The sequence below is a fragment of the Microcaecilia unicolor genome, chromosome 4, assembly GCF_901765095.1.
Source record: "Microcaecilia unicolor chromosome 4, aMicUni1.1, whole genome shotgun sequence".
NCBI classification, from domain to species: domain Eukaryota; kingdom Metazoa; phylum Chordata; class Amphibia; order Gymnophiona; family Siphonopidae; genus Microcaecilia; species Microcaecilia unicolor.
The window spans coordinates 101,805,265-101,831,852 of record NC_044034.1 but is presented as its reverse complement, the minus strand read 5'-3'; the positions used below and the strand labels follow the sequence as shown (position 1 = coordinate 101,831,852).

The following is a 26,588-nucleotide window of genomic DNA, read 5'->3' as shown; positions in this document are numbered from 1 at the left end:
AACGCAGGCCTCTAGGACTTGTTGCTGCTGTATATCATTGGCACACCAGTTGACACCTGAAGACTAATCTCTCCGAAAACGTCCTTTATTGGAATAACCGCGTTTACACACAGTTAACTGCAGATCAGAGGTTGTGCCCCACTGGCAACGAGTCTCCCTGGTACTGAGATGAGCAGTAGGTCAGAGCTGGCAGAATGCTGTACAATGCCCTCTTTCAGCCACATTCAAGGGAAGAACTAAGTTCTGTAACGTGGCTAACACAGGAAAGGGAACTAAAACTGGCTTACAAAAATGGCCACTAACGCATGGACTACAACAGGAAACACAACAGGGCACACTCTGACCCAGTAGGCAGGGGGAAAAGCACCATGGGAGAAGAGCCTACCAACTACCAACATCGTGAGACTGTAACACAAGCCTAATACCCTACACCCACCACAATGCAATGCTGATGTGACCCTGTACTGCACCCAAGAGCCACATCTGACCCATGGAAAGGCTGTGAGAGGATCAAACACATTCTGCTGTCATGGAGGTGGATACGGCATTTGAGGCTGGCATAGAGGCTAGAAAAAGTTTTTCAAGTGGGTTTTTTTTGGTGGGAGGGGGTTAGTGACCACTGGGGGAGTCCGGGGAGGTGATCCCCGATTCCCTCCAGTGCTCATCTGGTCAGTTGGGGCACTTTTTTGGGACCTGTTCGTGAAAAAAAAGGGTCCAAAAAAAGTGACCCAAAATCGCTGTAAAAACGCCTTTTTTTCGATTATCAGCTAAAGACGCCCATCTCTCCTCGGCCGATAACCATGCCCCAGTTCCGCCTTCACCATGCCTCCAACACGCCCCCATCAACTTTACCCATTTCCGCAACGGATTGCAGTTGGAAACGCCCAAAATCGGCTTTCGATTATACCGATTTGGGCGCCCACGGGAGGAAGACGCCCATCTCCCGATTTGGGTCGCAATATAGGCGTTTTTCTCTTTCGATTATAAGCTGGATAGTAACATAGTAGATGACGGCAGAAAAAGACCTACACGGTCCATCCAGTCTGCCGAACAAGATAAACTCATATGTGCTACTTTTTGTGTATACCCTACTTTGATTTGTACCTGTCCTCTTCACTTATGTAATTGCGATCCATGAACCTAGGGAAATCAAATTGGTTATAACACAGAAATGGGTATGTCACGTCACATTCCATTACTCTAGAATATTGATGATTTCAAATCCCAGGTGAAAATGTAGCTTTTTAATCAAGCTTCTATTTGTTGATTGAAATACATATTGAATTTTGTTTTGGCAGAAATTGCCATTTTAATTTGTTTGACTACTTTCTACTTTTGTGTTATACTGATTTTGCCATTTGCAAAGCTTGCTCACTGGCTATATCAATTTTTTTCCCCTACAGATGCCACCTTTGTAGTAGCTCTACATTTATATTCCTATATTTTCAAGGTTTACTTTAAATTAGAATTAGAAAACTACAGCTATATTTACAAGAAGGAACTTTTTGTACAGTAGTTCAGAAGCTATTCTTAGTTCACTGGACTACTGTAACACCCTATGGGGTCCTTTTACTAAGGTGTGCTAAAAGATTTACTGCGTGCTAACTGTTAGTATGCAATAAATGATAAGATGCACATTGGAATATAATGGGCGTCTTATCATTCAGCTCACACTAATTGTTAGTGTGCGCTAAATCTGTAGGTGCACCTTAGTAAAAGGACCCCTATATGTTGATCTTCCTGGTATCTTGACTACAGTTGCACAAAATTCAATAGCTAGATTTCTAATGTGGGGCCCATAAGAAAAGTAGTGCCTCAATTTTACTTTGGCAGCTGCATTGGCTTCTGGTAAAGGAAAGAAGGAAATATGAAAATAAATAAATTAAAAAAATTACTAGTATTTGTTTTTAAAATTTTACATTACGGGCCCTGATTACTAAGCCGCGCTGTAGGGACGCTAAAGCTACAGACACCCATAGGAATATATGGATGTCTCTAGCATTAGCACGCACTAAAAGGTTAGCGTGCCTACAGCACGGCTTAGTAAATAGGGCCCTATAACTTTTCTTCGACGATGCTAAGATTGGCACATACTAAGGAGAACTCTTCGGTCTTCATAGAAAACCCTGTTAGTCTTACCTGGCAAAGAACTGATTAGAAATGAAGAAAAAAGGCATTTTGGATAAAAGCTGGGGAAGAATGAAATAACCTTCCCAGAAAGAAGAATCTACATTATTGTATTTTAGAAATGGTCTGAAGCCAATTTCTTTCCTTCACCTAATAGATAAGGGATGGCTCATTAGATGAAGTATAACATATGCTGTTTTATTTACTCAAGTGTTTTATTTATTGATTGTTATAGTTTCCTGGAATGTGCATTTTTTTTCTTTTAATTTTTGGTTTGTACTTTTTTTAAATCTGTGCACCATCTTCATTGGCTGTTGCCATGAAGAGTGTATATACACTTTTATAAATAAATAAATAACGATATGTTTGCTTTTCTTATTTTTGTAGTAGGAAAGAAGGCCCGTTTCTCAGAGCAATGAAACGGGCGCTAGCTTTTTTGGGGTGGGGGGGTGACTCACATACGGAGAACAGTGGCGATTTTCCTGGGCCGCCCCGTGGCTCGTCGCCATTGTAGCTGGTTCGTGCGCCGCCGCTATTGTTAGCGTTGTCGTAGCTCTGTGTGGGTGGCGATTTTCCTGGGCCGCCCTCGACGTCATTGCGTTTTGACATGAGGGCGGAACACAGGTAAAGTAATAAAACTCAACCTCAACGTTTGCTCTGCCCTCAAAGTCATGACGTTTGACGTGAGGGTGGGGCCCGGTGGCTTCACCACTACGAACCTTCGAACCTGAAGGAACTGAAGTCAGTGGCTTGGCTTCACTGACGTCAGAGTCCTCAGAACATTGAGGGTGAGTTTTATCATAGTAGATATTTAAAAATATTGGCCCGATATTCAAAAAACCAAAGCTCCTAAATTTACACTCTTAAGTCAGGCGCCTAAGGTGTATGTGTGTGTGTGTGTGGGGGGGGTCTTTTACTAAAGATATGCACATGTTATCAACAGCAGGCCCATAGGAATAAAATGGGTCCCGTGGAGAATAATATGAGTTAATCTTTAGTGAAAGATTCCCAGTCCTAGTTCCTCTACATAAGTACATAAGTAATGCCATACTGGGAAAAGACCAAGAGTCCATCGAGCCCAGCATCTTGTCCACGACAGCGGCCAATCCAGGCCAAGGGCACCTGGCAAGCTTCCCAAACGTACAAACATTCTATACATGTTATTCCTGGCATTTTGGATTTTTCCAAGTCCGTTTAGTAGCGGTTTATGGACTTGTCCTTTAGGAAACCGTCCAACCCCTTTTTAAACTCTGCTAAGCTAACCGCCTTCACCACATTTTCCGGCAATGAATTCCAGAGTTTAATTACACGTTGGGTGAAGAAACATTTTCTCCGATTTGTTTTAAATTTACTACACTGTAGTTTAATCGCATGCCCCCTAGTCCTAGTATTTTTGGAAAGCGTGAACAGACGCTTCACATCCACCTGTTCCACTCCACTCATTATTTTATATACCTCTATCATGTCTCCCCTCAGCCGTCTCTTCTCCAAGCTGAATAGCCCTAGCCTCCTTAGTCTTTCTTCATAGGGAAGTCGTCCCATCCCCGCTATCATTTTAGTCGCCCTTCGCTGCACCTTTTCCAATTCTACTATATCTTTCTTGAGATGCGGCGACCAGAATTGAACACAATACTCAAGGTGCGGTCGCACCATGGAGCGATACAAAGGCATTATAACATCCTCACACCTGTTTTCCATACCTTTCCTAATAATACCCAACATTCTATTCGCTTTCCTAGCCGCAGCAGCACACTGAGCAGAAGGTTTCAGCGTGTTATCGACAACGACACCCAGATTCCTTTCTTGGTCCGTAACTCCTAACGTGGAACCTTGCATGACGTAGCTATAATTCGGATTCTTTTTTCCCACATGCATCACCTTGCACTTGCTCACATTAAACGTCATCTGCCATTTAACCGCCCAGTCTCCCAGTCTCGTAAGGTCCTCTTGTAATTTTTCTCAATCCTGTCGCGAGTTAACGACTTTGAATAACTTTGTGTCATCAGCAAATTTAATTACCTCACTAACCCTCGCTAGCAGCTTTGCCACTGCCCATTCAAAGTGAATGGGCTGTGTCGGTATTAGAGCACAGCTTAGAAAACGAGGGGGGGGGGGGAGTTGGGGTGGTGGTAAATTTTTAACTTATTTTCAGCCAAACTTACAAGCTTAAGTTTTCAGCTGAATGTTCATCTTAATTTAGGGGAGAATTCATCAAGGTGCGGTAAACGTTCGCCTTTTATTGCACCTTGATCTACTGCTGAAGTATGAAAGCTGAGCTGTATTTCAGTCTTCCATATTATATATACGCAGATGCTTTATGCACACTGTAATGAAAAAACACCACGTTTTCAAAACATCTTTTCACTTACAGTCAGATATATGGCAGTGAAAGGCATTACGTGACACAAGTTATAAAGCCTAGCACTGTAATTAATTGAGAAAAGCACAGCTTGTAGTTAAAGATGTCAAAGAGATTTTAAAACCTTGGATGCGGCGACCATAGCCCTTATGGGTGAAGGGGGGCACCTAGATGTGGGTACAGTGGGTTTCGGGGGGCTCACATTTACCACCACAAGTGTAACAGGTGGGGGGGTGGGCTTGGGTCCGCCTGCCTGAAGTCCACTGCAGCACCCACTAAAACTGCTCCAGGGACCTGCATACTGCTCTCATGGAGCTGGGTATGACATTTGAGGCTGGCATAGAGGCTGGCACAAAAATGTTAAAAAATTTTTTTTGGGGGGTGGGAGGGGGTTGGTGACCACTGGAGGAGTAAGGGGATGTGATCCCCGATTCCCTCCGGTGGTCATCTGGTCAGTTGGGGCACTTTTTTGAGGCTTGGTAAAAATAAATGGACCAAGTGAAGCCGGCCAAGTGCTCGTCAGAGCTGGCCTTCTTTTTTCCATTATCGGCCGAAGCCGGCCATCTCGTAACCACGCCTATGTCCTGCCTTCCGTACCCTGCCGAAATGCCCCCTTTAACTTTGGCCGGCCCTGTGACGGAAAGCAGTTGAAGCTGGCCAAAATCGGCTTTCGATTATACAGATTTGGCCGGGTTTAGGAGATGGCCGGCCATCTCCTTCGAAAATAAGCAGGAATGCAACCTAAAAGTTTCACATAAATCTCTGATACTAAGCACCCCCACATGCAAATAGTGTCTTTTAGACTTGTAGATTGCCTACACATGCAAATCAAGATTTTAGAAAGCTGTTAGTTATACGTGGTTACCCACACCACATAGAAATTAAAAGGAGGCATTCTTAGGGCATGGAGAGGGAGTAGTTTGCATTCCTCATTTTACAAAGTGAGGCATGCATAAATACCCTCTTGAAGGGTCAAAGGGCAAGTTCAACACGCCCCACCACATCCCCAACATCAGGAAAGCAGAATACATCTTTTCCCCATGTGCAAAGTTTTTATGCCACTGCTCCAGCAGCTGGACATGGTGAGATACGGATATGCAGTCCTGTAGGTTTTCAAACATATTCTGTAAGAAGATTTGCATTTGTAAAATACAGTGGAAATTTTCCACATCTCAACCTGTCTATCTAAAATTGGCCTTCACAGCTATGCCTAAAGATAACATAAGCGTTGCCAGACTGGGACAGACCAAAGGTCCATCAAACTCAGTATCCTGTTTCCAACAGTGGCCAATCCGGGTCACAACTACCAAGAGTAAAACAAATTTTAAGTCCATCTTAATAATGGCATATGGGCTTTCCTTTAAGGAAATTATCCAAATCCTTTTTTTAAGCCATGCTAAGCTAACTGCTTTTACCACATTCTCTGGAAACAAATTCCAGAGTTTAATTACATGTTGAGTGAAGAAATATTTTCTCTGGTTTGTTTTAGACGTATTACTTAGTAGCTTCATTGTGTGCTCCCCAGTCCTAGTAATTTTAGAAAGAATAAACAAGTGATTCACATCTACCTGTTCTGCTCCACTCAATATTTTATAGACCTCTATCGTATCTCCCCTCTGCAAGCTGAAGAGTCCTAGCCACTTTAGTCTTTCATCATAGGGAAGTTATCCCATCTCCTTTATCATTTTCGGCGCCTATTCTGTACCTTTTATAATTCCACAGAATTGCACTCAGTAGTCGAGGTGTGGTCGCACCATGCATCAATACAAAGGCATTATAACATTCTCATTTTTGTTTTCCATTCCTTTTTTAATAATGCCTAACATTCTATTTACTTTCTTAGCCACAACTGCATATTGAGCAAAGGGTTTCAAAGCATCAACAATAACATCTCGATCCTTTTCCTGAGCAGTGACTCCTAATGTGGAATCTTGCATCACACAGCTATAGTCTGGGTTCCTCTTTCCTACATGCATCATTTTATACTTGCTCACATTAAATATCATCTGCCATTTGGATGCCCAATATCATAAGGTCCTCTTGCAATTTTTTACAATCCTCTTGCGATTTAACAACTTTGAATAACTTGATGTCATCAGCAAATTTAATTACCTCACTAGCTATTCCCATCTCTAGATCATTTATAAATATGTTAAAAAGCAGCAGTCCCAGCACAGACCCCTAGGGAACCCACTACCTACCCTTCTCCATTGAGAAAACTAACCATTTAACCATACTCTCTGTTTTCTATCTTTTAATCAGTTTTTAATCCACAATAGGATATCACCTTCTATCCCATGATTTTCTAATTTCCTCAGGAGATTTTCATGAAGTACTTTGTCAAATGCCTTTTGAAAATCCAGATACACAATACTGACCGGCTCACCTTTTCACACCCGTTTATTCACCCTTTCAAAGAAATGTAGTAGATTGATGAGACAAGATTTCTCTTAACTAAATCCATTTTGGCTGCTCACTCCTTACCTGGGAACTGGAATATATTTGGCTTTCTTTGAATTAAGATCTACTATTTCCAAGTAACCAGCAGTCAGTGGTGGAGTAACATCTGCAATCAAATAAAACATGCTAGAGAAAATCTGTTGCAGTTACGAGATTCTGACATATAAAATCAATGGGGCCAACCATTTCCTTGGGAATGTTTCATTTTCTATTAAAATATACATACTTTTCATTTAATTTTTTGTTTGTCTGTCAAATACACTCCAAGCAAGGACAAATAGATTAATACAATAATACTTCAAAGTGAATAAGCGAAATTAATTCTTTAGACTGAAATGTATCAGAAGCACTTATCTGTCCTGAGTTCCCACAGGATGTACTATTTCCATTTCACAATAATGTAAGATACTATGAAGCAATACATTGTCTTTTGGAATGAGAAGAGAGAAACCTTTCAATGAACAGGTGTCAAAAAGAAAAGCAAGTTTACAGCGTATGTGCTTCCTACTAAAAACAAAAATGAACAGGGAACAAGGAAAAAGAACATTTCCCAGTCTGTTATTTAAAGATACACCAACAAAAGTTAAAATCTGAGCTCCAATTAAGTGATTAGCTATGCTCCTAGAAAAAGCTCGCAGCAAGCAACTACATTTCCTCTTTTCTCTCAGTTCCTCCTACTGTGTTATTTGTCAGTGTTCAAGTCATCAAAAACATACTCCTAACTAGTTTCAAAATATTTCTGTAGGAGTAGAAGGCACTGATGTTCTAAAAGAATTAACAAATTAAACAGATTTGTGAATCCAGTACTTTTTGGTTTTAAATGATCTGCTTAGATAAGATTGGGATGCCTTCAGGTTTTAATACAACTGAAGGGCTTGTTTCCAAAACCTGTTAAGTTCTTATTAGTTCAATTGGACTTAGAGGGTTTTGGAATAAAGCCCTTCAATTATAAATTTGTCAGTGGGAGACTCTGTATCGTTTATAATAGCACAGTTAAAAGTACCATAAGCTCATATAAAGCATCAGAAGGCAAGTCAAGGATCTCTTCAGTGGCGTTTAATTATACACCTTTGTTTGCTCCTTTACCAGTTTAAATTCACCTGTTTATGTGCTTATCATCTTATCTACAGTAAAATAACTGGCCTATTTTTCTATGAACTGTGCTAGTTAAATGTTTAGGTGGCTGATGTCACAAGGTTAGAGAAGTCCAGCTAACTAGTCAGTGCCAGCTCCCCTTTTTTGGACCTCGGAGACACTCTGACCTCAGACCTGCTGTTGCGTTAGATCTCTGCTGCCACTGCCTTGAACATTTACCAAATCACAGCTGACTAGGTATCCACATTTTCCCATTATCTGACCTACCTCAGGTCTCAAGGTGGTTGGATAATTGGTCGTTTATAGGGAGGGTAATCTTTCAAGCTGTTCACAGGCCTACAGTTTTCTGTATCCAAGATCCTGCAAGCCAGTTTTCAAAGGGAAACTCCCAGAAGAGTTTCCCTTTGGAAATCCTGTAGTAGGGCTGGTGCTCTGGGTTTTTTTGTTTATCCTGCCACGTTCTGTATTCATGCAAGGTAAAAGGTTAAAAAATGCACCAGGATTGCAAAATGAAATCCACAATACATACTCTACTGAGCCTGACCTATCTTACTTCCAGTGGGAAAACATGCACACTATGGACGGTGCATGCATTTTCTCTGTACAGAGTAAGAGGGTAGATAATTTTTTTTAAAGTTTCACTAGAAATGCCTTTGAGAAGTGCCTTCTTTACTTCTATAGTCTGCACATCCCTGTGATTATGCAATGAAATGGAGAAAGCAGAGTGTCTGTTTTAAAGTTACCTCATTGGCTCCATGCTACACTTCAACTCACTGGAAAGAACATCTTTGCTTGTTATTATTGGGACAGATTTGCAAAAATTGTGCACTGTGTATCATGTTGAGTATCCTTCCAGTTGTTAAAGCTTGTCTGATGTGCATCGATTTATTAATAGAACCAGAAGGGTTAGGTGCCAGGAATGAATACACACACAGAGGTGCCAAGGGGTCCTGATTTTTGAGGGGGAGATTTTAGTATATGCCCCAGCCATGCCCACTCTGCCTTGGCTCCACACACTCTGTCTCATGTCATCTCTTGCTTTTGATGTAGGCATATGAAAAAAAAAGATTTTAAATGCTCCCAGGTTTCAACCCAATTCATGTTTAATGTGGGATATAAATGATATAAATAAGTAAATAAGTAAATAAATAAATAAACAGACAGAGACTCTGAATGTTGAACACCTGATTCTCATAACATGATGTCTATTTTAAAGGCCCTTTATCTTGAGAAAAAAAAAAACCTCTGCACAAGTCAAACAGTGCTACGGTGTCCCTACAACCAGCCTCTCCAAATGACATGCTTAGTCGAGATTGGGAGGCGGGGCTGGTGGTTGGGAGGCAGGGATAGTGCTGGGCAGACTTATACGGTCTGTGCCAGAGCCGGTGGTGGGAGGCGGGACTGTTGGTTGGGAGGCAGGGATAGTGCTGGGCAGACTTATACGGTCTGTGCCAGAGCTGGTGGTGGGAGGCGGGGATAGAGCTGGGCAGACTTATACGGTCTGTGCCAGAGCCGGTGGTGGGAGGCGGGGATAGTGCTGGGCAGACTTATATGGTCTGTGCCAGAGCCTGTGGTTGGGAGGCGGGGCTGGTGGTTGGGAGGCGGGGATACTGCTGGGCAGACTTATACGGTCTGTGCCCTGAACAGCACAGGTACAAATCAAAGTAGGGTATACACAAAAAGTAGCACATATGAGTTGTCTTATTGAGCAGACTGGATGGACCGTGCACGTCTTTTTTTGCCGTCATCTACTATGTATGTTACTATGTTATTCCCTTATTATACTTCCTCTGTGTACATCTGTATACTGCACAAGCCGTTATGTTTGAAAATATAAGTGAGATTAAATTTTAAAATGGTACCAACAATAAAGAATGACAACGTGGATACAGAAGCTCATAGGTTTGCTTGCTTTGTTTTGAAAGGGAAACAGAGACTAACCTATTGGCTTCAACTTTCACTTCATCCCGTCTCCCTCATGCAACCTCTGCAGCAGCCGCGACAACCCCTCCCCCCCAAAAAGCAAGCACGGGGCCGCAGCAACCTTCAGCTATGCACTGTTGGCTCTGCTGGTCCTATGCCCCCCGCTGACGTGAACTTCGAGTTCTGGGGGCAGAGAATTGGCAGAACTGACAGCGCATGTCTGAAGGCTGCTGTGGTCCCGCGCTTGTTTTTTTTTTTTGTTGTTGTTGTTTTGCTGCCGCTGCTGCATTGGGAGAAGCAGCAGCAGTGGTGCAGCAGCGGCGGTGAGAAAAACAGTGATTCCTCATCTCAGCGGGAGACGGTCCACCAAAGCGGGAGTCTACCGCTGAATACAGGAGACTTGGCAAGTATGCACACAGAAATACGTAACCATCTCTGGGAAAAGGTGACTAAAGTGTCCAGAAAGAAAAAAAAATGAACTTGTAATATAACAGTCCAAACTCCATCCTTTGAACTTCTGTAACTTTTTTATTTTCTCACATAAAGTATGTAATTTTTGCAGACTGCTTATGGACCAATGATATGAAAAATCAGCCATTCTCAACATTTTGGATCCGCTACTTTAGTCATCTTCTCCCAGAGATGGTAACATATACAGTACAATCTCCATTATCCGACATTCGCTAATCTGACCATCTAGCATATCTGACAGACCCCTGGTGACATCATCGCATAGCCATTAAAGAAGTGCGCAGGTTCTCTTCCTGTTTTCCAGCTCCACACGCTGCTGGTTAGCGTTAAACAATATTGTATTTTAAATGCAGATACTCTATGCCTGTTCTTTATTCATAAAGTATGATTTATGTGCATTTTGTAAAGTGTTACCATTGTTTTCCATATTATCCAAAATTCACTTATCTGACAATGACTCGGTCCTGTTTACATCGGATAACTGAGATTATACTGTACATAAACACATACAGATATATATACAGTGCAATCTGCATAAGTGCAGGGGTCTGGGACCAAGTGCAAGGGTCTGGGACCAAAGAAATACATGCAGTTAACCTGAGCGTGCACTTAACCGTTATGACCCAAAGAAGCTTGACATCTGATAAACATATGTACAGTACTGTTTATTATAAGTACAGTATACAGTCTCCATTAACTGACGTTATACAGTCTCCATTAACTGACGTTAGGCTTACTTGAAGTAATCAGTCATAGTCCTCTGTACACTCTTGTGTCTGTGAGTTCCATAGACTATGTCTGCCAGACGGTAAAAACTGTCATAGCACTGACATCCAGTGGCCTTCAGATATGCCCACATGGTGTTGAGACTCTCCAACACTCTTGCAAAAGTGACAGGAGGTTGTTGAATTTTGTCAGCATGTGCCTCACTGCTCATTTCGTCATCTGTTTTATCATCAGCCGTTGCCTGGATGTAGGCGCATATCTCAACATCAGTGCTGTCGTCAGCTGTTTGTAGATCGTAATCAACAGCTACATAGTGATGAAACTCTTCTTCAGTGCCACTGGCTGGGATGTCAATGGCCTGTTCATCTGACGCGTTTGCAACAGCTGCATCTGTTTTGTCCTTCTCCACATCCTTAACAAAGCTTGTCCGCTTGTAGCAGTTCACAATGGTTGCCTGTGTAACATGATTCCAGGCTTCTTTCTGCATATGTAGGGAATCCAACAGTGATAGATTACAAGCCAGTTCAACAGCACATTTATCCTTGCCAGTCTGGTCATCCATAACGCTCATCAGATGACGTAGCACAAGAGCCCGATAATGTTTTTTGAAATTGGCTATTATTCCCTGATCCATAGGTTGGATCAGAGAGGTAGAGTTTGGTGGCAGGAAGACCACCTTGACATTAAGACAGCCTGACATCACTGTGTGCAGCACAATTATCACAAAGCAACAAAATCTGACGCTTTTGTGCCCACACTCTAGTGTCTAATTTCTTTAGCCACTGCTTCCCAATTTCCCCAGTCATCCATGAATTTGCATTAGCCTTGTATGACACAGGAAGTCGCTTAACATTCTTGAAGCAACGGGGCTGTTTGCTCTTTCCAACGACTAGTGGTTCCAACTTCTCACTCCCATCCATATTGCAGCAAAGGAGGATCGTCAGTTGGTTTTTCGACATTTTACTTCCTGTAGTTTTGGCTTGTTTGAATGCAAGTGTTTCATCAGGAATCACTCGCCAGTAGAGACCGTTTTTGTCAGCATTGAAAATGTCATGAGGTGCAAACTCGTTCAAGATGGTAGGAAGAACTGAAACAACCCAATTTTTCAGCACCAAAGTCATCAGCATCTCGTTTTTCACCATGCTGTTTCTTGAATTTTATGTTGTTCTTCTCCTTCCATCTTTCCAACCATCCAACAGTGGCTTTGAATTCAGTTAGTCCAAGGCTTTCAGCTAGCTGATTAGCTTTCTCCATAAGCAGTGGACCACTGACAGGAAACTGTCTGCTCTTGACTTGAGAAAATCACCGAAGAAGAGCATCTTCCACCTCCTCAGCTTTTCCTGCCCGTTTTCGTTTCTGTTGTGGATTTGTATTGTTTTGCCAGTCTTCCAGAAACTGGTCTTTCTGCTTCAAGACACGTGAAATTTGACTGGAATTGACACCATAGTCTTTAGCAGTAGATGCTTGACTTTGTTTGTTTTCTAATTTTTTAAGAACTTCTATTTGTTCAGCCAGTGTTAGTCTTACAGTTGCGCGATGACGACTCCAGTGTACACTCTAACAACTTTCTTTCGCTTATTCTGCCTGTGGCAGTTAACCAATGAGATTTCAAATTTATTGCCCCTTTGTCACGTGCCAATCGGCTTCCATATTCCGTGCATGCGCTTATGCGGAGTCTTTCCTGCAGAGGAGCGGTCTTAAACCATGCATATAAGCGAATCTTGCACTTATCAGTGGTGCACTAAACCAAAGTTTGTCCCCATAGAAATTGATGGCACCAAAAACGGGACCAAAGTACGGCATGCAGTTAAACAGAGCATGCGCTTATCCAACATGCACTTAAATGGAGTGCACTGTATATATATATATATATATATATATATATATATATATATATATATATATATATATATATATACATACACACATAATGCCGTTAATTTTATACAGAAGGCGTTAAAAAACAAAACCCAAAGGTAAAGGAGAAAACCTCTGCATATAATTCAGAAGACCACCAAGGAATAGAGGTGGACCAAAAAGTCTTCATAGGCAAATACAAATTGCAGTAATCCTTATTTAGCACCACACGTATACAAGACCCAACATGGGGCCATGTTTCAACGGGACTAACCCATCTGCTTCAGGAGTCATACACTAAACAGAAATGTAAAACATTAAAAACACATTGGGAAGTATGTCTCTAAGTTTCTATAATTATTTACAATAGATAACTGGTACCAAAGTGAATGAAATGCTATAACCAACACATTGTATTAGTGAAAAAGTGAAAAAAAAGAAATGATCAAAGATAGAATGTTGAAATATGGGAACACTATATAATAAAAGAAATAAAAAAATGAGAATCATTAAAGCACCAAATATGTTTTTGGACAATCAAGAATTTCTGAATCAGTGGACTGGTATCCTCAACAAGTGTTCTTTAGACCTTATGGTTCTTTTGGCAGAGACTTCAAAACAGAAGAGTGAACAGTTCAATGCTGTTTTAAATGAGAAACTTAATAAGTTGAAAAAATTAGAAGATCACTTTGAAGCAGTATTGTTAGATGTCAGTAAAATAACTGATAAATATTGTCAGTATATTAGAAATATAAAAGACATTAAGTTTAGACGAGATGACAATGACTATATCAGGGGATCAATTTACCAATATTCAAAATCTAGGCCCTATATTAAGCCATGTAATGGGGTTAACAGACAACCTCTCGTTACTAATCCAGTACCTAGAGAACCCCCTTCATTTCCCACAGAAAAAGTGAGGAAACGTATACGTAGTGCGTCTGGTGAAGTCTTTACATCACCACCTAGTAGTCCAATGATTTCCCCCTGTGTTAGGTACTGTATAGCTGTGGTGCTGAATAAAGATTACTGCAATTTGTATTTGGCTGTGAAGACCTTTTGGTCCACCTCTACTCCTTGGTGGTCTTATAGAGAAGGCTCTAACATTTACATGCCAATTACTAGCATAAATGACTAGAATAATGGCATATATGCACATACGTGTGCACATACATGTGCTCATTGTTCTGCATAACCAGATATTTTGCACAGTGTGTATTTGACAGGTGAATATTCACAAAGGCAGAGTCTGGGCAGAGCTCTAAGTTATGTGCACATCTCTAGCCATGAGCACTTAAACTAGCTCTATGCCTAGGCACATATACTAGTATTCTATAAAGGAAAGTTATTCACAAGCATGCACTATTTACTTACATTTACCAGCATATTGTGTGGACAATTTTATAAAAATCTATTAATGCAGATAAAGCACAGCTTTATCAGTGGAAGTAGTTTTTAAAATTACCTTCTAAACTCTCTGCAATACATCCATAGCATTACACGGAAGCAAAATAATCATCGATAACTTGTCTGACGGGTTCAAACCATACCTTCGGGGTAGAGATCCTTCAAAGGAACATCATTTGGTGTCAGTGCTCTAACTAACTGATTAGCAGATAATAAAGTTACACAATTGTGGTGTTTCACATTTCCATTTATAGTGCGCCTTCCATAGAAAAAGGGATCTGTAGATGGTGAGTTCTTATTGCCCAGTGGAGATTCTCGCTTAGAATGGTAAACTTCACTGGGAGACTGAAAATAAGACAAGAGTACAGTGTCAGAGTGCACAACCAGCTATACAAAAGATTTTGTTAATAGTTCTTTTTAAAGAAAACAGTCTGGTGTTTGACTGTGCTAATGCATCATCTTAGAATTATAAGGTTCTTGTCTACTTTTAGGGAAGAATAATCTAAGATGCGAGAGCTACCTGTAGTAGTGCGAGTTCTGTCACTGAGAAAGTCTATTGGTAGATGGTGATATCAACTGAATTAAAAAGTTCTATAACCTATATATATATATATTTTTCACACTAAATAATTAAAAGATTCTATGCCCATGTCCAATGATTTTGTGGTTTGGTGTTAAAATGCTCCACATTCATAAGTTGTGAACAAATAACAAAATAAAAAAGTTATGTAGAAATTTCTGTAATGAGGTCATTGTGTATTTCATGAATACAATCTGGCCAATATTCAGCTGGCGATAGTACCAGGTGGCAGCTGTGAGCGGTCATGGCAGCCAATTCTGATGGTACAGCTACTAGGTGCAGGAGCGAGTGGGATTTGCTCCTGCTCCCATGGCCCCCAATGGACCACCAAGGATCTGAGGTAGGCTGGGGAGGGTACCAATCATGAATGGGGAGGTGGGATAGAAGGGGAGGGGGTTGATGTTGTGGGTTGAGGAGGGAGATCAGACGAGGGGGGGTGTTCCAGGGTGTGGGAGTAGGTCTTGATGTTGCAAGCTGGGGAGAAGGGGGGGGGGGGGGTTCAGGAGAGTGGGGAGGGAGATCAGAGGGACTATAGCACCGGCAGAATTTAGGACAAGTTTTAAGTTGACCTAAATTTGCCCGGTTAACTATGTGGGTGCCTGCACTGAATATTGCCAGCACTCGCATAACTGCCAGCTCTCTCAAACTTTGCCCATGTGTAATGCCCCTAAGCTGCCCAGTTTGGACATGGTTGGTCAAAACCAATATTCAGCAGCATTTAAGCAGGCAGTACCACTGAATATCAGCTGTTGGGCGGCCCCAAGCGATTTAAGCGGGCAGAAGCCTTTCTTGCTCACTTAAATTGCTTTGAATATATGTTTTTGTTATCAAAAAGACCATTATTTGTTGTTACAGTAAAACAAAGATTAGATTTTGAGATATTGATAAACCCCAAAATTCTATATATGGTGTCTTAAGTAGTACGCAATAATTTGGCCATGTGGCCAAATTGCGTTCACAACTAAATTAACAAGCCAATCAACGCTGATAATTGGAACTTAACCAATCAGTGCCACTAATTGGCTTTAATTAGAATTTATACGCACAACCTTATAGGCGTATTCTATAACGCAGTGTGCATAAATTCTAATACACACAGCCAAAAAGGGGGCGTGGAATGGGCGGGTTGTGGGTGTTCCTAAAAACTATGCACACTGTTATGGAATACACTCGATCTTGTGCCTAAGTTAGGAACAGGTATTTAGGCCTTGCTTTAGGTGGCCTAAATGGGTGCACCTAAAGTTTAGGCACAAGAATGGAACATGCACATATTCTATAAAGTATGCCTAACTTTAGGTGTAGTTTATAGAATAGTGCTAAGCTCGTGGCCTTTTGGTGCTGATTTTTAGGCGCCATATATAGAATTTGTCCCAAACTCAACAATCCTATAAAAATGCATAACTGGACATGCACTTAAATATTACATTTTATTTATTATATACCTAGTCTTGCCTAATGGTTGGGCTGGTCCTGAAAGAACTGCTGCTCTTAAATAGAGTACACAATACATTGTTGCTATCTAATAAGACCATTCTTTGTTTTTACAGTAAGCCAAGATTAGATTTTGATTTTTTCAGAAATAATTCAGATGGGCATGGAACCTAATATGGCTTACACTGCCCTTTGAAAGACCTCCTTCAGCCATAAGTCAGGGGCTTTTGTACACCATGCTGGTAAGGAACAAAAAAAAACTTTAGAAGCCACACTATCTGTCCTTGATTGCGCACAAAAATATTTTGGAGTCACTCTCAAATTCATAGTGCTTCTACTCACTAGGAGGCTTGCATTCATTCACAACTGTTTAGCCAGAAGTTACCCAAACTATTTTTCAGCTGAGTCACTGTGAAATACAGAATTCCCTTCTTTGTTGTAACAAATTAAAGTTGCACCATTCAAAGTAATTCTGGCACAGCATATTAGAGCTGTCAAATTAGGCTATAACCAACCGTCTTTATGATATGCATGTTGTGGGCTTCCAGGTAATTATAATCATGGTGGTTTTATTCCGTTTGTCTTCCCCTATATAAAGGTCTGTCATTGCTGCTTCCCTTCTTGTTTTCATCAACAATCAATTAACTGTGGCCTCCAGTTTTCTACATATCTTCTCTTACATCCTGTTCCCCATATAGGTCGAGAAATTATGTGATTTTCGATGGCACGAAAACAGATTGTAAGAGATACTTCAAATCCTGCTTTCTGGATGCCCCGAAGATCTCACTGTAAGAAATGCGCTTGGGTTTAGTTTTACCTATAAGCAACTATTAATGCTTGAGCAATAAATCAAATACTCAGATAGTTATAGGTTCCTCTCTCTGCCAAAAAATACCTAAGATCTTGGTTAAATATGGGTAGCAGACTAGCTGTATGATAAAAATAAAAAAAAAAAGACTATAACAAAAGTCCCTAGTTTTCTATAATTCTGAAGTGCAGACTTTACTCACTGTGAGTCTGCACTGATCTGCTTCATTTCTCTTTCTAGATCTATTCTTATGTTTCTCAGTGAAAACCCAGGACACGACTAAGTATTGTTCAGGACAAATTTAACATTCTTTAAAACCTGTTATAGACAAATTTAGCCTAGAAATGAAGACAGACAAATTGTGATCATCTTGATTAGATGCACAAATCTTCTACATTAAACCCCATGTAAATGTTGAATATAGATTGTTACATTAAATTAATATAATTTCAGTTAAATTCCTAAAAGGAAGTAAATGACAATAGGATTTCAAATTTTGAGGGTAAATTTCCATAGGTTAGCAAAGCATTTACGCATGTAAATTTACCTGCTGTTTGAGGAGGCATTCCTGAGGGCAGGATTGGGAAGTGGTTTGCACTTAAGTGCACACTTTTGGATTTTTTAAAGTATGGGTGTATCTTACCTCACAAACCAGACAGCAGGTGTAAATGTGTGTGCTCATTTTTCCTGATATAAATTTCAAAGTAGAAATAGGGGCATACTACTCACTATGTATGAGGAAGTTATAAAATTACCCATTTACTTACTGTTAGTAATACCACTTAATACTACATGAATGTGGACAGGTCAAGAAAGGTTTTCTGTGGACTGGGCCAGCAGCAATACTGTAGGCTGTCATGCAGTCTTTGATTTTGGCTTGATTGTATTTGCCATCCGTGCATGTAAAAAGTGATATTTCATTTTTTATAGCGTATGACATTCTGAAGTCATTATGAAGAAGAAAGTGAATAAAAGTCAGTAATGTATCATATATAACCTAAATGTCTGTTGAAAAATAGACTTCTTCAAAGCTAAATCAGATTTCACTAAATTAAGGAAAGTAATGCTAATAGGAAAGTATTGAATCGACTGTCTCTTTTTCCTGGAAACGGGTGTTATCCCCCACCATAGTATCACCATATTATGTGTCACAGGCCTGAATGACCATGCTTATTATGATATAATAAATCTCACCGATGAGAATTGTAAACATCACTGTTTTCATATGAGTGTGGGTGAGAACATAAGGAGAATGAGAGGTAGGAAGCAGCATTGGAGGTAGGGAAGATGGAGAGATGAATAACAGAGAAAAGGAGTTATGTAGGTCAGATATGGCAAAAGGAAGAAAACCAATGAATCAAAAAACAGCAAAGAAGGCTAGAGGGGTGAGAGACAGAAAGAACAAGTATGAAAAAAAGAGGGGAAAGATACAATGGAGGGAATTCTACAAATAGTGTTCAAAAATTAGCACAGGAAAAATAGTCATTAAGCCCTATTCTATAAAGGGCCCTTCGAGATGGGCGTGCTTTATACAATAGCACTTAAGACCCGATTTCCCACCAGCTGAAACCTGGTGTACATACTGGCGCCCAACTCCTGGCATTTCAGTGTGTAAATGGCGTTTATTCTATAAACAGCGTATGCAACTTTTTGGAACGCCCCCTTTTGAGTTGCGCGCTACAGGATTTACCTGCAGGGTCTTACAGAATAGTGCAAAAGAAGATATGTGCACAAATTCCAAGTACTGCCACTTAAGTACAAGTATTGATTGTAAGCCTCATTAATTCATAGTTGATAGCTCATTTACCAATTTAGTTGCATGCACTGTATATAGAATCTGGGGGAATGAAATTATTCATGCAGTTGCAGTATCATGATTTTACCATAAGATCTGGAAATCCAACGACTATCGTGGCATAGTTATTCTCATCACAGAGAATCCTGTTAGGACAGTCAATCTTCTGTCCCACAGCTGCACTCAGATTCTCTGCTGATAACTGGTCACAAGAAACTGAATGAGGGACAGATGGCTCCAATTCTAAAGTGGGGAATGCCATAAGAAGATATTAAGTCATAATTCTCAATAGTCGATTGCCAGACAAATAAAAAAATACAATACAGTTTCGATTATCTGACCTTCGCTAATCCAACCATCCGGCATATCTGACAGACCCCCCGGTGATGTAATCGCATTGCTATTAAGAAGTGCACAGGTTCTCTTCCTGTTTTCTGGCTTCACACACTGCTGGTTAGTGTTAATAAACAATGCTGTATTTTAAATACAGATACCCTATTGCCTGTTCTTTACGCACAAAGTATGTTTTCTGTGCATTTTTTAAGGGTTTACCATTGTTTTCCATATTATCCGACTTTTCACTTATCTGACAATGGCTCGGTCCCATTTACATCGGATAATCGAGACTGTACTGTACACAATGTATTAGTTAGGTTCAGGTCAATATTCAAAACACTTACCGTACATACTTGAATATAAACCAATATTTTTTGCCCCCCCCCCCCCCCCCTCCTCCACAAAAAGTCAGGTCTCGGTTTATATTTAAGCCAGGGAAAAAGTTTCTCTCCTTTTGCCCTCCCTGTGGTGTCTGGCATTTCTCTCCTTACCTCCCTCTCATGGCTGACACAAAAATCATGGTGCTTGCCTGGTGTGGGGCCTTATGCATCTGTGCATGCTCAAGGACTGCAGGCCCCTCCCCCCTTCAAGGCATTCCATTTCCCATCTAAAATCGCTATATAAAGTTGGGCTTTTAAAGGGTAATTTTATAACAGGGTGCCTACTTTGGCCCTATTTTATAAAGAGGGTGCCTATCTTGGTAAATTGGGCCCTATATAATCGAGAGGAGTCAATAATAGGGTGAATTTGTACTGCTTTGATAGCAGACGGAAATTCACTTTATCGGATTCCCCCCCAAATAAATTATATAGTGATAAATCATGGAATACTACAACACTGCTTTGATAAACTGGTGCCACTCCTGCATACATTAACACAGTGTACAAAGGATCACTCTGACTAAAAATAAGTGTGGACAAGAAATCAGCTTCCTTCCCTAAAAACCCCTCTACCCACCACACTTTAACTTATGACATTTTTAAGTTACACACCTGCTGTTAGGCCAAATCCAGTACTAACGGGTTCCTCATTCAATTCATGGAGTTGGCAAACTCCAGTCTCTTCATTTTCCACACGGACAGGCTTGGTCAAAAGGAATTTTCTGCAGATCATTTGAAAAGAACAAGAATTTGTTTTCTTTTATAACAATTCTTGACAAGTAATATGTACATATATATCTTTTTGACAACAGATGTGTATGTATACACATTATAGAGCAGACCAAAGATAAAAGAGTAAGCATAGCTTAATTAAAATCAGATGTCCGATGTGGCCATGTTTCGCCTCCCAAAGGCTGTGTCAGGGGCTTAACTTTCCACTACAAGAATACACATAAAAACAAATATAACATATAATGAAGACGCTGACTTCATGATGAAATGGGAGGCAATATGATACCATTAGTACAAGCAGCAAGTAAAACAGCAGAAAGTCAGTCACCTTAGGGCCCATACTGAAGGCACTCAGTTTATTTATCAGTTGTCTATGTGGAACTGTGTCAAACGTTCTGCTAAAATCTAAATACAACACATCTAGTGATTTCCTCGATCTATCTCTCTGGTCACCCGAACCCATACATAAAAGGAAGACACCCCTCCCCCCCTTCATTCTCCTGCTCTCACTCCTGGCACCTACCAGGTATCCCACTCTTGGCATGTACTGAGGGTTTCCTTGGTACCTAGTGGTGTGATCAGGAGCAATCCTTAAATGTTGCTGTCCCATGGGTGCTGGGGTTCAAAATGGCACCAGCCGACCCCTAGCAGTAGTCTTGTAGTATTACCACTAGATATCAAGCCTCCAAATAAGGAGCCGTGCCTACATGCTTTTATAAAAAATTGGTGCCTACTTGCCCTCCCAACCTAGGTAAACTGCTATAAAATTACCCTTCGCATTACATTACTCCTAGATACTGGAATACACTACTTTATGAATTTAGAGCCAAGTGCACATATTCTAAGTTCAGATGTGATTTGAAGATCTGGCTCTTCACCCAAGCTTTCAATTAGCTGACAGCGATAATCCAATCTATGGGTTCTGGATGGTCGCAGCCCTTCAGCAAGACCTGCAGTTTTCTTATTTCCCTATTCCCCAGTTGAATGTTTTATGATTTATTTTTCCTTATTCTTTTAGTTATAGTGTTATAAAATGTTCTGGTTCAAAGCAAAGTCAATAAACTAACCAAAACCTGCTTGATGACCATGAAGACTACAGATAGGGCTTCTATTCTTTAGTGTTTCTACACAGTAAATCTAGGTATTTATTTTCCAGCTGACTAGGCATTCTTTGGTGTTTATTGGTTACTAGTAAAAAAGGCCCGTTTCTGTTTGAAAGGAAACGGGCGCTAGCAATGGTTTATTTTTGTTTGTTTGTTTTTGGTAACTACAGAGTTGTTAGAAAAGTATTATAATGTCTCCATATTCTTCTCCTTCCAGCAAGCCCTTGCAGGAGTACGGGGGTGGGCAGTGAATCAAAGTGTATATGTGTGTGAGAGTGTGGGTGTGACAAAGAGACTAATTGTGTGTGTGTGTTTGAGTGTGTGTCACAGTGACACACAGAGAGTGGAAAAGTGTGAGTTTGTGTGTGAGAGAGAGTCTGTGTGTGACACTGAGGTACAGTGTGCCATAGTATGTGTGTATGTGTGTGCATGACCCCCTAATACTGTCAGAAGTGCAGGTACCCCCACCCTTTGTGTTTTAAGTTCTGGGACCATAGCAGCAAGCAGTGAGTCTGAATGTATGTGTGAGTGTGTGTGAGAGAGTGTGTGTGACAGTGAGACACAGAGAGTGAAAGACTGGTTGCAAGTGAGAGAGAGCGGTTATGTGTGTGTGAGACTGTGTGAGACTGTGTGTGTGTGTGTGTGCGTGACCCCTTTCTTCTGTCCGAGGTGCAGGGTCGTCTCCCCCCCCCCCCCCCCCCCCCCCCCGTGTTTGGTTTTTCAGTTCCTTTTCCTTTTTTTAATCCAGCAATTGTGTGTGTGTTTGAAAGAGTGTGTGTCACAGTCAGACACAGAGAGTGAAAGACTGTATGTGAGACAGAGATTGTGTCTGTGTATGACACTGTGCTACAGTGTGCCAGAGTATGTGTGACAGTGAGACTGTGTGTGTGTGTGTTCGAGAGAGTGTGTGTCACAGTGACACAGAGAGTGAAAGACTGTGTGTATGTGTGCATGGCCCCCTCCTTCTGTGTGAAGTGCAGTCCCCCCCTTTCTGTTAGTTTTCCCCCCTTCTCTCCTGTGAGTGGCAATGTAAGGGTGCCCCCCCTCCCATGTTTCTGTTTTGAATTCTTTCTTTTATCCAGGGATTGTGCTCTCTTTACCATGCCCTCCATCTGCATAATTTTTCCTCTCCCCTTCCCTCCCATTCTGTTCTCTCACCCCCTCTCCATGTGTTTGTCTGTCTCCCCTTCAAACACAGGGGTGGGCATTGAAACAGTGTATGCCTGTGTGAGAATGTGGGTGTGACAGTGAGACAGAGTGTGTGTGTGTGTGTTCGAGAGAGTGTGTGTCACAGTGACACAGAGAGTGAAAGACTGTGTGTATGTGTGCATGGCCCCCTCCTTCTGTGTGAAGTGCAGTCCCCCCCTTTCTGTTAGTTTTCCCCCCTTCCCTCCTGTGAGTGGCAATGTAAGGGTGCCCCCCCCCCCCCCCCATGTTTCTGTTTTGAATTCTTTCTTTTATCCAGGGATTGTGCTCTCTTTACCATGCCCTCCATCTGCATAATTTTTCCTCTCCCCTTCCCTCCCATTCTGTTCTCTCACCCCCTCTCCATGTGTTTGTCTGTCTCCCCTTCAAGTTCCATGCCCCCTCCCTTAACGTTTCTGCCCCCTTAATTGTACCTGTTCGTTTACACGTTGCACTGCTGTCTGCAGGATCGGTGTCTGTGAATGTCATCCAGCTTGCCCTGTTGTTAGTGCTGCAGCATCAGGGCGGTTCAGGGCGGCTGTGAACCTCGTCCAGAGAAGACTGCAGTTGGTTTTATCTTCTTGCTTTGCTTTTTGTGAAGTCCCCTGTTGAGGCGGCTGGAGGCTGTTTCTTCACCTTTGTTTTTTTTTTGTTTTGTTAGTGTGGGTCCCGAAGGCTGCTGGAGGCTGTTTCTTCACGGGGTTTTTTTTTTTTGGGTTAGTGTGGGTCCCGAAGGCTGCTGGAGGCTGTTTCTTCACGGGGTTTTTTTTGTTTGGGTTACTGTGTGTCCCAAGGCTGCTGGAGGCTGTCTGTTCACTTTTTTTGTTTGTTGGTGCGGGTTCGGATGGCAGTTCGGAGCGGCAGGTTCTGCAGGATAGCACTGTCAGGGCAGTGGTATTCTCCTCAGCTGGCCGGCAGTCTCGTGCTGTGCGAGCCGTAGGTCCGCCCCTTCTTTTGTTTGAGTTGTTTGATAGGTGCATGGCGCGTGATTGCATTCCGTTGCGTGGCAACGGCGACTGACGCCTTCGCCTCAGACGCTCCTCCCTTGTTGTATTCCTATTGGTGTGACGCTCATCCGTGTGTGTTAAAGCTGTGACGCTCGTTCAGATCATGGCGGCGCACAGATGTAGTGTGCTTAAAAGTGGTTACAGAGCTTCGAACATACGAACTTTTGAAGCCTCAGAGTGTGGTTCAGAACGTTCATGGTGCTTTTTATGTCCAGTTGGGGCGTGGCGTAGGTCGCAGATGGGGCGTGGCTGAGGGTGGTGGTGAGTAGTCCGAATAGCCAGGAGGACTACAGCAGTTCAGGACTTCACTGCCACAGTTGGAGGGAGTTTCAGAACGTTCAAGGTGGGATTTATTTATATAGATGGTTTGGGGAAAGAACATGCTCTTATATATAAAGCCAGTGTAGTGGGTAAAAAATGCATTTTACAGCATTGGACGCTAAACTCTTGTGCCCAATTTCTGGCACTGGAGGAAAGCTTTTCATAGTCTTTTAGTAATGGAGGCTCGGGATGCATGTCTCACATTCAAACGGAAGAAACGATTTGGGGACATTTGGGAACCATAACGAAGTTTAATAATAAACAATCTTGCACTGTAACTTGGTTCTTGTAGTCTAGAGAGGTGGGATAGCTCTGGGGGGGGGGGGGGGGGGGGGAGAACAGGGGAAAAAGGGGAGGGAGGAGGGAGGAGGGCGGGAAGGCTGTGTTTGCTGGTTTGAAGGAATATTTATATAATGTTTCTGTTTACAAGTATTGTGGGGGAGCTATAAGAGCCCAAGCTTTCCCTAGGATTTTGTTCACTGTTTTCAGTTTTTGTTATTTCACTGGATTCAGACTGTACTATTGATGTTTACAACTTTAATAAACAGATTTCACATAAATTTAATATGCTGCCTTTCCTTACCAGATAACAAGGCAGTTTACAATTTAAAATAGGTACACACTAAACAAGAAAAGGAATGCCACTGCCAATAGTAGCAGGATAGAGTTAAAATCAAACAATACAAAAATGTCAATCCATCTCCACAGCTGCTACCCACAAAGTTTCCACAGTCATTAGTTTTTACAGTAAAGTAGGATAGGCCTGTTCAAAAAAGGTAAGTCTTTTAGGCCAACTTGAATCTCAAAAAGGGTAATTAAAGTTCTAAGGTGTTTTCATGCTATAGGAAGTACTGCAGAGTACCTTTTCCAGCACAATCAAATATGTGCATTTGTGTCACTTAGGAGCTGTCGGTGCAGATTCGGCAAAAAAAAAAAAAAACAACTGAGTGGGGAATATAAGACAAACTATGGGAGGGATAAGAGTACAAGGGGAAGTGGATTGGGGTGTTTTATCAGTGTTTATCAGTTAACATTCAAAATCTGAAGTCCTAACTATGGAAAATACCTTGACTAGAGTGGCAAATACAATATCAGATGAAGATTAAACAGCAGAACAAAACACAGCAGTTTAAAAAGAATTTCAAAGAGAGAGCTTCTAGCTCATAGTGTTAAATCTAAGGAAAACATACTATACTTGTTTATATCTTGAGGTTATTGTTTGTGGCAGGCGCTATGATTTTGTAACTCAAACCTGGATCCTATATGTCTACAAATAAGCAGAACTGCCCGTACATATTTATTTGCATTTGTATCCCACATTTTCCTACCTATTTGCGGGCTCAGTGTGGCTTACAATACATTGTAAAAGATGGAAGTGCAGTTGGTTGCAGTACAATTATGGGTTACATTGTGAAGAATTATATAAGACAGAGTAAGTTCAGGATATTCTTAGGGGATCGAACAGTGGAATATAACAGGGGTGAGTTGAGAGGGGGGCAAAACATAATCGAGGGAACAGGGAGGTCCCAAACAGAGTATAATTATTCTTTAAAAATTGTAAAGCAATGATGCTTACCTGTAATAGGCGTTTTTTCTAGATAGTGGGTGACATCATCCAACAGCACCAGGAAGGAACTGCTCTACACAGAGTTCTGAGCTCTAGGAAAGTTCTGAGCATGCACAACTCTTTCTGCACACAGCCATCTCCTCAGCTTCTCAGTTGGTTCCAAAGCTCAAAATAATTAAACAACTCTTGGGGAAGTTGGAGGGATTGTGTGCTTTACCAATCCTGCTAACAGGTAAGCAACATTGTTTTTTCTGTTGACAAGCAAGACTGAGTTAAGCACACAACTGGATTGGATTTATTGATTCTTATATATCGCTTTGTACGAAAGTGTTAAAGCGGTTTACAAAAAAAAAAAATCAGTTAGTTACAGATACAGTGTGATATAATGTAACATACAATTTCCAAGTCCCAGTCCTGCAAACTATGCCCCATCTAATTTTCACTGTCATCAAGTCTTTCTTCCCGCCAACACAATAAGGGCCTTGTGGATACCCGAAATTGACAGTTTGTCTTCTGGAACAGAGCTGAAAATTTTCCTCAAAAGTTCCCCCACATGAGTCCCTAGTGCCTCCTTACTTAAAATTTGAATATAATGCTTAATTTGATATTAAGCAAATCTATTTCCCCACTCAATTCCTATTTGCCACTGAAGATCTTCCAGGGTCCTCAAAGAACTAGTAGAACCATCTTGTGCAAGCATATGATCCAAAAGAAAAACCTCCTTCACCTCCCAGTGAACAAGGCCACATTGTTCATTCCAGGAGAAAACACCATGCTCCTGGTAGCTGATCTGTAATGCTCGGGTCCCCCCCCCACCCCCAACCACTGAATAAGGGATCTCCACATCTCCTGCAAGGTCTACGAATTACACTCCTGCCCCAGGAACCCAGAATCTGTTTACATGGAACTTGTAATAAA

General features: G+C 41.4%; 1 protein-coding gene across 1 annotated transcript in view; it reads right to left on the bottom strand.

The window, feature by feature from the left end:
- VWA8 (von Willebrand factor A domain containing 8) overlaps positions 1-26,588 on the bottom strand; it is a 483,817-nt gene that overhangs the window by 119,326 nt on the left and 337,903 nt on the right. The window contains exons 33-36 of the mRNA XM_030200545.1: positions 20,368-20,477; positions 19,128-19,282; positions 14,569-14,770; positions 6,971-7,052 (exon numbers count right to left, since the gene is read on the bottom strand). Coding sequence (XP_030056405.1) covers positions 6,971-7,052; positions 14,569-14,770; positions 19,128-19,282; positions 20,368-20,477 — 549 coding nt within the window. The remainder of the gene's footprint in view (positions 1-6,970; positions 7,053-14,568; positions 14,771-19,127; positions 19,283-20,367; positions 20,478-26,588) is intronic.